The 10,693-nt window shown below is 48.5% G+C and overlaps 2 protein-coding genes across 2 annotated transcripts in view; both read left to right on the forward strand.

Moving 5' to 3' along the window:
* Ankrd24 (ankyrin repeat domain 24) overlaps window positions 1-156 on the forward strand; it is a 29,177-nt gene extending 29,021 nt beyond the window's left edge. The window contains exon 22 of the transcript XR_015447551.1: window positions 3-156. The gene's annotated coding sequence lies outside the window, so the exon portion shown is untranslated. The remainder of the gene's footprint in view (window positions 1-2) is intronic.
* Window positions 23-6,570, forward strand: Ebi3 (Epstein-Barr virus induced 3). Its single transcript, XM_013065860.3, has 5 exons — window positions 23-224; window positions 1,254-1,365; window positions 3,261-3,439; window positions 4,427-4,584; window positions 6,009-6,570. The coding sequence occupies exons 1-5, from the start codon at window positions 23-25 to the stop codon at window positions 6,159-6,161; spliced, it is 804 nt and encodes a 267-aa protein (XP_012921314.1). The 3' UTR covers window positions 6,162-6,570.
* Window positions 6,571-10,693: the final 4,123 nt, after the last annotated feature.

Raw genomic sequence — 10,693 nt, forward strand, 5'->3', positions numbered from 1 at the left:
AGCAGCCCCACAAATCCAGCCCATGAGTCAGCCCTGGGGAGCCCGTTGTGGCACTGGGCTTTCCCTGGGCGGGTCCCCAGCCTTCTCCTGGACTGGCCTCTGTGTCCTCCACCCGAACTCTGGAGAGCAGAAGCCAAAGCTGCAGAAGCCGGCAACCATGACCCCAAGGCTGCTCCTGCTTCTCGCCCTCTGGAGCGGCTGTTTGCCCTGTGGTGGCGTGAAAGGTATGTAGGACCCCTGAGGTGGGGGACCCAAGCAGAGGGACATTGTTGGGGAACTCAACCCTGACCTTTAGACTTGGACCAAGAATGTTAGGAGCCAACTTCTGGGTGTGGTGGCGCACGCCTGTCATCCCAACACTTGGGAGGCCGAGGCAGGAGGATTCCCTGGAGTTTGAGGCCAGCCTGGGCTACATAGTGAGTTCTAGGCCAGCTTGAACTGCAGAGTGAGACTCGACCCCCTACCCCCCAAAAGCGGTGTATCGATGATTTAAAGTTGGTGGGGTAGGGCCAGGGATTTAGCTCAGTGGTTCTGGCACCTGCCTGGCAAGCACAAGGTCCCAAGTTCGATCCCCAGTACCAAAAAAACAAAAACAAAACCTAAAAGAACAACAAAAAAAAATATAGTTGGTGGGAGAACATTGTCTGGGCTCTAGGCAAACACCACACTGTGCCAGGTAAGGAGTTTTGTGGGGCTCCTGGGATGGATCACTGTGGACGCCAAGGCTTGATATAGGTATAAATTTTGAGTTGAATGTGTTCATTTTGGATTAGAACAGATGTCTGCCTACTTTGAAGAAAAAGTGTTACAAAAAGAGGTGCAGGAAACCCCTCTCCTACCTGGCTCACCTGGCTCTTTACATGAAGGGTTGGGAATTGAACCAGGGCCTTGTATATGCTAGCTGCACCCCTAGACCTTTGTAAATTTTTTTGGGGGGGGATCAAACTCGGGTCCTTGCGCTTGCGCAGCAGGCAGCAAAACCACTGAGCTAAATCCCCGGCCCTTTTGTAAATTTTTTAAGTTTTGAAAAAGAGTCTTCCTATGTAGCCCAGGCTGGCCTGGAACTTGAGATCCTCCTGACTCAGCCTCCTGAATACCTGGGATTACAGCTGTGTGCCACAGATCCCAGCCTCCTAACTCCTACAGCCTCACTTTCCCTGTCTGGGAAATGAGCTGACAGTTCCTGATGGGATGGTGGCAATCTCCGGGTGAATCTGCAACTCACACTTCTCCCTGTCTTCCTGGGGCCCCAGTGACTCTGAGCCAGCCCCGGGTGCAGTGCCGGGCCTCCAGGTACCCGGTTGCCGTGGACTGCTCCTGGACGCTGTCGCCGGTGCCCACAGCCACCTTCATCGCCACATACAGGTCAGAGGGGCTGGCAGGATGGCAGGGCAAGTGGCTTCTGGGAGAGGTCAGGCTGGCTGTAGTGGCCTCAGGTGTCCCAAACCCCAAATCAAGAGCAGCGATGGCCAATAGAAAAACACTTCCTAGCTGGGTGTAGTGGTGACGCCTGTCATCCCAGCACTCAGGAGGCCGAGGCAGGAGGATCATAAGTTTGAACATTTGAAGCTAGCCTGGGCAATACAATGAGGCACTGCCGCAAAATAAAATTTTTTTTCTTTTATGGTACCGGGATCGAACTCAGGACCTTGTGCTTGCAAGGCAGGTGGCAGAACCACTGAGCTAAATCCTGGACTCAAAATAAAATTTTAAGAAGGGGTAGGGGTGCAGCTCAGGGCTGAGCCACTGCCTAGCACGTGTTATAGGCCTGGTTTCATCCCCTGCACCAAGAAAGAAAGAGAGAGAGAGAGAGAGGGAGAGGGAAGAGGAGGGGGAGGGGGAGGGAACAAACATGGCTGGGGGCCGGGGATTTAGCTCAGTGGTTTCCCCCCCACCTGCTGCGAAAGCACAAGGACCTGAGTTCATTCGCCGGTACCAAAAAAAAAAACATGGGTGGTATTCGATATCTAACTTAAATGGTATCTAAATATTACAAATATTTATCATTTAATTTAATGCAATTTAATTTAATGTTTTCATCTTTAGATTTTATTTACATAGTAATAGTTATAATGTAAATTAATTTAATATCACATGCGGTGACTGTACAAAGTATTTGTTTATTTTTTGGCATTGTTTTGTGTGTTTCCTTTGTGTGTATGTATGTTTCCTTTTTGTTGTTTGTTTCTTTCTTTCAAAATATTAGTTTGGGGTGGGGTTGCAGCTCAGTAATGAGCACTTGCTTAGCATGGAAACGGACTTGGGTTCTATCCCCAGCATCACACACACACAAAAATGAAGTGAAAGGAAATAGAATATTGTGAATGTTTCAAAAAACTTCTATCACATGATGCCCTGCTGGTTTCAATATTCTAATGTCAGACATCTCACTTGCCTGGTCTGGGTACACCTTTAATCACAGCTACTCAGGAGGCTGAAGCAGGAGGATATCAACTTCCAAAGGTAGCTTCAGGAACTTAACCAGACCCTTTAAAATGGTGAGTTTTAGGATGTGTTTTATGTCTCAAAATGAAATAAAAATAGCTGGAGATGTAGCGTAACTCAGTGGTAGAATGCTTGCCTGGGATGCATGAGTCTCAGTTCTATTCCTAATGCTGCAGAAATGACAATTTTAAAAATAAAAAAAGCCTGATCTTAGGGTGTCCAAAATAGAGAGACTCTATTTCAGACTCTAGAGTCTATGAATTTACTGACTTGCCAAATGTTGGGATTCAAAAATTAGAATAGGGCTGGGTATTTAGCTCAGTGGTTCCACCACCTGCCTCTCAAGTTCAATCCCTAGTACCAAAAAAAAAGTTAGAAAGTAAAGTGGGGATGTAGCTCAGTGGCACCACACCTGCCTGGCAAACACAAGGTCCTGAGTTCGATCCCCAGTACTGCAAGAAAAGAAAAAAAAAGTTGGAATGTAGCTGCCAGGGGTGGTGCCCACCCGTGCTCCCAACACTCAGGAGGCTGAGGCAGGATGGGTTCCAGGCCAGCCTGGGCTCCATAGTGAGTTCAAGGTCAGCCTGGACTGCATAGCGATACCCTGTCTCAAAACGAACAAAAGTTAGAATATTTGCTGCTGCGAGAATCCCAGAAGCCTACTGTTCCCCTGGGCTGTGTCACCCTAAACCCTGGTCACCTGGTCACGAAGGGCTCACCCACCCAGCTGCTCAGCCCCAAGGAGGGGTGGGAACCCTGTGCCTCTCGATTGGGGTCCAGGAGGGAGGGGCCCTCATGATGCCACCTGTGTTTAGGCTTGGTGTGGCCACACAGGGGGAGAGTCGGCCCTGTCTGCAGCCTGTCCCGGAGGCCACGCACTGCTCCATCCCTGACATCCAGCTGTTCTCCATGGTGCCCTACGTGCTCAACATCACCGCCGTCCACCCCAAGGGCGCCCGCAGCACCTTGGTGCCCTTCATGCCCGAGCGCATTAGTGAGTCTCCTCTCCCCTCCCTGCCTCCTGCCAGTCACCCCTGCTCTTCCCGCCTCTGCTTCCACCTGCCCAGTCCCAGGGTCACTCACTGGACAAGTGCAGTCGCTTCCAATGTTTCCCACCAGAGGGTGCCCGTGAGTCCTAATCAGTCTCTGTCCTGCCTCTGCCTGTAGCCCTCCATGGCTCCCACCTACCTCCAGGTAAAAGTGAAAGCTCTCTCCCCAGGGGCACAAGCCTTGCACTTAGATCAGCTCCAACATGTGCTGCCTTGTGGAGGGACCTTGAGGACATTATGCTCAGTGAGAGACACCAGACACAAGAGGATACAGCATGTGGCACCATGAATAGGCAAAGCCCAGGACAGGCAAATCCAGAGACAGGAAGTGGATCTGTGGGTGGTGAGGGCTGGGGAGGACAGGGACAAGGGACTGCTCATGAGGACAGGGCTTCCTTCTAGGGTGATAGGAATGTTCCAGAATTAGAAGTGACATTTGCAAAGCTTTGGGAATACACTAAAGGCCACTGAGTTGTACCCTTTAAAATGGTGATAGGATATGTGTTTTATGGCTCAAAAAATAGTGTAATGCTGGATGTGGCGGCGCATAATTGTAGTCCTAGCACTCGGGAGGCTGAGGCAGGAGGATCACTATGAGTCTGAAGCCAGCCTGGGCTACATAGTGAGATCTTGTCTCAAACCCTCCCCTGCAAAAAAAAAAATTAAAAATTTTGTAAGCTGGGTGCAGTGGCACATACCTGTCATCCCAGCTACATAGTCACAGCTTGAGGCCAGGCTGGACAACTTAGCCAGATGCTGTCTCAGAATAAAATTTTACCAAGGGTTAGAGGTGTAACTCAGTAGTGAGCACTCGCCTAACAGGTGGAAGGTCATGGGTTCCGTCCTCAGAACAACAGGAAGGGGAAAAACAAAAACTTGTTTGAAGGGATGAATGAGCTCCCATCCCTAATTCCTTCTTGCTGCCCGGCCAGTCAAACCAGACCCTCCAGAAGGTGTGCGCTTGAACTCCCTCCCTGGGCGGCAGCTCCAGGTGCAGTGGGAGCCCCCGCGGTCCTGGCCCTTCCCGGAGCTGTTCTCTCTCAAGTACTGGATCCGCTACAGGCGGCAGGGAGCCATGCACTTCCGCCAGGTGAGGAGGAGGAGGGGAGTGGGAAGGGGACACGGGTAAAGGGAACAGCACATGTGACAGTTGGCAGGAGACACATCCAGTGAGATCCATCCATGCTCTGGAATATTACTCAGCCCAGAAGAGGAGCAAGGTTGTGATACTTGCCACATTGTGGATGGACCTCTCTAGCACATTGTACTCAGTGATAGATACCAGGTTACAGGCATTTACCACCACACCCAGCTTGGGTTTTTAGGTTTTAAATTTTGATTGATTGCTTGCTCAATTCTGTGAATATACAGTTGGCCCTCTTTATGTGTGGGTTCTGCAGTCAGCAATTCAACTAACTGGGGATAAAAAATATTCAGGAAAAGCTGGTGTGGCGGTCCACGCCCATGATTCCAACACTCAGGAGGCTGAGGGAGGAGGGTCACCAGCCTGAGCTACATAGTGAGTTCAAGGCCGGCCTGAACTACACAGTGAGACCCTGTTTCAAACAAGACAGAACAACTAAAGAGCCACATCCAGCCACTATGTGGGACAAGTCAGGTCCAGCATGAAACATAAATGCTTGGGCTTGGGGTTACAGAGTTGTGAGTCGTGATCACATGGAGCCCAGAGGGAGGGCGAGGCGTTCTGGGGACACCAGGGAGGGACAGGCAGGGTCAGAAAAGTCACAGATGGGTAGCTCTCACTTGTCGAGGCAAGATTTTAATATACAGGGCCGGGGATTTAGCTCAGTGGTTCTGGCGCCTGCCTCGCAAGCACAAGGTCCTGAGTTCGATCCCTGGTACCAAAAAAAAAAAAAAAAAAGATTTTAATATACAGAGGACTCTATTGAATCCTAGTCATTTCCCAGATGTTCTGCTCCTAAACATCATGCTGGATTAAGTTTCCACTCCTTTTTTTATTTTTACTGGTGCTGGGTATTGAACCTATGCTAGTCAAATGCTCTACCACTGAGCCACATCCCCTGTCTTTTTTTATTAAAATGATATTTAGAGATAGAGTCCTGCTAAGTTGCCCAGAGTGGCCTCAAACTTGAGATCGTCCTGCCTCAGCCTCCAGAATCATGGGCTAACAGGCTGTGCCACCATGGCTGACAGTTTCCATCTTCTTACTTGCACTGGGGATTAAATTTCAACACCAGGGGACCGGGGATTTAGCTCAGTGGTTCTGGTGCCTGCCTGGCAAGCGCAAGGACCTGAGTTCGATCCCCGGTACCAATAAATAATAAATAAATAAATAAATAAATGAATAAATAAATAAATTTCAACACCAGGACCTTTGGGGGACACTGAGCTACACCTACACCGTGGCGGGGGCATGGAAGGCATGTGGTGTAGATTGGTCTGTTGGGATCAGAGTCCTGGGGTTGTGCCCCGCAAGAGGGCACAATGGCACCCATCTCCTCCATCCGGAACCTTCCACCCTCTCTGCCGCAGGTGGGCCCCATCGAAGCTACAGCCTTTGTCCTCAGGTCTGTGTGGCCCCAGGCCAAGTACTACATCCAGGTGGCGGCCCGGGACCTCACAGATTTTGGGGAGTTGAGCGACTGGAGCTTCCCTGCTGTCATTTCCATGGCCCTGGCCAAGTAGTGGGGACCCTCAGCAGCCCTAGGGGTCATGGGTCCTGGACCCCCACTGCTGCGGACTGCTGGGGATGGATGGGACCTGCCCGGCCTGGGTTCCAGTCCCGATTTTGCTGCTGCCTGGCTGCGGGGCCACCTTGGGCGAGTGACTTTGCCTGTCTGAGCCTCAGTTTCCAACCCATGGAATGAGAATATGATGTCTCTTCTGATCACGGTGCAGTTGTGAATGGCAGGTACTTGTAACAAAATTAAATTAGAGCTCGGTGGTTCTGCCACCTGCCTCACAAGCGCAAGGTGCGGAGTTCAATTCCGGTACCAAAAAAAATAAATAAATTAGAAAAGAATCGTTGTTGCTGGGTCCTTCCTCTCTCAGTCTATTTTGTGCTTCGATAAGAGTGAGCCAGTCCATCTTAGCCCAGAAAGTATGGCCATATTGTCTAGAAATCAAATAATACCAAGTGCGGGCGAGGTTGGGGTGGGCGGGGGGGCTTCTACATTGCCGGTAGGAATGTAAACTAGCACAACTCCTATGGAAATCAGTTTGGAGATTCCTCAGAAAACTATAACTTGAGGGCCAGGGATTTAACTCAGTGGTTTCTCTGCCTGCTGTGCAAGCACAAGGACCCGAGTTCGATCCCCAGTACCAAAACAACCCCTAAAACTTGAGCTGGGGATTTAGCTCAGTGGCATCGTGTCTGTCTTGCAAGCACAAGGTCCTGAGTTTGATCCCTGGTAACTGCAAAAAAATTAAAAAAAGAAAAAACCCTAAAACGTGAAGTTCCATTTGTTACAGCTATTCTTCTTTCTGGGTATCTTCCTGAAAGACTGAAGATGTCATGTTACAGTGATCCATGCACACCCATGTTTATAGCAGCACAACTCATAATAGTTATATCTTGGAAACAGCCTGTAAGTCTGTCCTGTCAACAGGTGAACAGACAGAGAAAATGTGGTATTAACATACCATGGAGTACTACTGTGCCATGAGGAGGGATAAACTTGAGTCCTTTGTAGGAAAATGGATGCACCTTGAGACCATAATGTTAAGTGCAATAAATCAGACACATACTCTTCTTTTTTGAAGCAAAAGATTTAATGGTATATTTTAGGCATACATAATGCTAACACGCATCACAGGGAATTTGCACCTGTGCATGATACATCCCGCCTCTTCATTTTTTTCCATTCCGCCCTCCCCTTCAACTCCCTTCCTTTCCCTATATTCAAAAACTTTGTTTTCTATTTTTTCTTTCTATTTTCACTTTTTTTCTTGTCTCTTCCTTCCTTTCCCTCTCTCCCTCCCTTGTTGAACATTTTCTTTCTGTTTCCTAATATCTATTATAGGGCCAGGGATTTAGCTCAGTGACACCGTGCCTGCCTTGTAAGTTCAAGGTGCTGAGTTCGATCCCCGGTACCAAAAACAAAAAACAAACAAGAAAAACCCCCTAATATCTATTATACATTTCAGTCATTATTTCCAGTTTCGGTTTCTCACACCAGAGAAACAATGCGGTATTTAAACATGTGTGTCCAATTATTTCACTTAAGCAGTCACGTACTCTTAAACATTGCACGGTTTCTCTTATATGGGAAACCTGAAGTATAAATAAATCAAAAAGCAACATAAAAGATACACAAGAGGAAACAGGAAGATACATCTTTGGGAAATAGGAAGGGGATAAAGAGATGGAGGGAGAGAAGAGGAGGGAGGGGAAGGGAGGTGGAAAAAAGAATTAAGATGTGTCATGAACCTGCACCAATTTCCCACGAGGATTGTATTTGTTACGTATCACAAATATGTACTACAAAAACAAAAACAGCCAGATGTGGCGGGACACGCCTGTCACCCCAACACTCTGGGAGGCTGAGGCAGGAAATCTCAAATTTCAGCCCAGCCCAGGCACCTTAGGGAGATCTTGTCTCAAAATAAAAACATGAGGGGGCCAGGGATTTAGCTTAGTGGCACCGCACCTGCCTCACAAGCGCAAGGTCCTGAGTTTGATCTCCGGTACCAAATAAATAAATAAATAAATAAATAAAAAACATGAGGGCCGAGGATGTAGCTCATCGGCACATCGCCTGCCTGGCAAGCCTGAGGCCCTGAGTTTGACTCCCAGTGCCAATAAATAAATAAATACATGAAAAAAGGACTGGTGGTGTAGCTCAGTGTGAAGGCCCTGGTTTCAATCCCCGGTACTGAGAAAGAGAGACCCAAGTGATCTACTTCCTCCAACATGGCCCCACTTCCTAAGAGCACGTTCAGCTACAATCCTATCAGCAAAGGAATCCACTGATGAGTACAGCGCCCCCACGGTCCAAGCCCCTGCTGAAAGCCAAACCTCTGGAGCAGGGTGTGGTGGCACACATTTGTAATCCCAGCACTCGGGAGGCCGAGGCAAGAGGATCTCTGTGCATTCGAGGCCCGCCTGGGCTACATGGTGAGTTCAAGATCTACATAGCAAGAACCTGCCTCAAACAAACTAAAACAAAAAGTTGCCTAGATGTGACTGCTGTCAACGATGTAATGGGACATAAGGATGCTCAGAAGGTTTCTCCAAGGAGCAGGAAATGCAGCCCAACCTGAATCCACCGGGCTTGTCTATGGATTTCAGTCAGCTCTCAGCTCAAAAGTCACCTGTGCAGAGAAGCTGTCCCTGATGAGCCCATCTGTGGCACACAGAGTAATGGCTCCCCAAAGACAGTGACACCCTAACCCCGGAGCCTGGGAATAGTTACCTGGCACAGCAAAAGGGAGCTTGCAGGTGTGACTCACTTAAGACTCTTGAGGGGCCTTAGTGATGAAAAATCTTCCATTAAATTGATGAAAATAAGCCAGGTTTGGTGGGACACGTCTGTAATCCTGGCTACTTAGGAGGCTAAGCCAGGATTGGAACTCGTGGGAATCCTCCCGCCTCAGCCTCCCTAGCACTGGTCTTACAAGTGTGTGCCATTGCACCCTGCAAAAAATAATGGATTTATTAATGGGAGTTATTCCAGATTGTGTGGATGAGCCCAGAGCAATTACAAGGATCCTTATAGGATGCAGGCAGAAGGTTATGGTGAGAGCAGGGTTTGGGGTGAAGCCAAAGGCCAAGGAAAGCAGAAGGCTACCGCTGGACAGTCAAGGAAGCTGCTTCTCCCCTGGAGCCTGCAGAAGGATCCACCCCAGCCCATCCTTTTATTTTATTGTATTCACTTTATTTTCAGACAGGCTATGTAGTTCAGGCTGGCCTTGACCTCATTATGTAGCCCAGGCTGGCCTTGAACTCATGGCGATCCTCCTGTTTCAGCCTCCTGAGTGGTAGGATTACAGGCATGCCTCACCATGCCTGGCTGGTCACACAGGGTGATTTATAATGACCAGATATTTATTTAGCTCACAGTTCTAGAAGTGAGGAAGGCCAAGATGGAGGGGCACATGTGATGAGGGGCTTTTCATTGTCTCCTAATAGGCCGGGAGGGATGGTGTGGGTGAAACTGTGGCCTCAGGGACCCAGCCTTCATGGGCCTCTGTCCTTTGTGCCTTCCTGGAAACGATTCAGTTACCACATGCACTGCAGGTGGCCATGCAGAAGGATGGGTGGAATTTACTAAAGCAGATTTAGAGAGATACATGTCTCCAAGCAAGAAGTCAGGCAGTGGCATGAGGGTATCGGCATGGAGTGCAAGTTAGCACACAAGTTACTCCTGAGGTTTAGGGAAATAAGACACTTATGATGGTTAATAACATTTTTCATAGAAGTTACTTTGGAATTCCAAAATGTCTTCCTGTCCTTTTCAGATGGCCAGTGTTCCCTCAGTGGCCTTAATCATGTAAGAAACTTACCAAGAAAGCCAGGTGAGTGGCACATGGCTGTCAGCCCGGCACTCGGGAGTCTGAGGCAGGAGGATTGCCAGGAGATCGAGTCCAGCCTGGGTTACATAGTGAGTTGAAGCCCAGCCTGCACTACATAGCAAAGACCCTGTCTCCAAAAAAAAAAAAAAAAACAGGGCTGGGGATTTAGCTCAGTGCTGCCACCGCCTGCCTTGCAAGCACAAGGTCCTGAGTTCGATCTCTGGTACCAAACAAAACTTACCAAAATAATTTATGAAAGATATGTTCTAATCTAAATCACTTCTCAGCCCAAGGTGGGAGGGTCTTCATGAACTGTTTCCCTTTCTGGTATCATGAGGCCATAGACTATTGCAACCCGGAATGTATACCTTGTCCTAGTAACAGGAGCTCTGAAAACAACACTGAGAATTAAGAAAGGCTGGCCTTTATCAAGAAATCAAATAATAACAACTGCTGGTGAGGCATGGATAAAAGGAATTCTTCTACATTATCGGTGGGAATGTAAACTAATGAAGCACAATGGAAATCATTGTGTAGTTTCCTCAGAAAACTAAAGCTAGAAATTCCATTTGACCCTAAGCAAGGTGTATAAAACATAGATGTTTATGAAAGCAAGGAGGAGGCTTAGGAAGGAATGCCCTAGTTAAAGGGAAGGCATAGACGGGCAGTGGGCGAACATCTATGTTTGGAGCCTGATCTTTTTT

The sequence above is a fragment of the Heterocephalus glaber genome, unplaced genomic scaffold, assembly GCF_053883595.1.
Source record: "Heterocephalus glaber isolate CG9 unplaced genomic scaffold, H.glaber_assembly_v1.0 deba00001760, whole genome shotgun sequence".
Classification (NCBI taxonomy): domain Eukaryota; kingdom Metazoa; phylum Chordata; class Mammalia; order Rodentia; family Bathyergidae; genus Heterocephalus; species Heterocephalus glaber.

Excerpts from the sequence above, each read along its gene's own strand:
- Ebi3 (XM_013065860.3), top strand. The coding sequence starts at position 23 with ATGAGTCAGCCCTGGGGAGCCCGTTGTGGCACTGGGCTTTCCCTGGGC. Across the intron at positions 1,366-3,260 it reads ACCTTCATCGCCACATACAG|GCTTGGTGTGGCCACACAGG; the intron begins GTCAGAGGGGCT and ends ACCTGTGTTTAG. Across the intron at positions 3,440-4,426 it reads CTTCATGCCCGAGCGCATTA|TCAAACCAGACCCTCCAGAA; the intron begins GTGAGTCTCCTC and ends CTGCCCGGCCAG.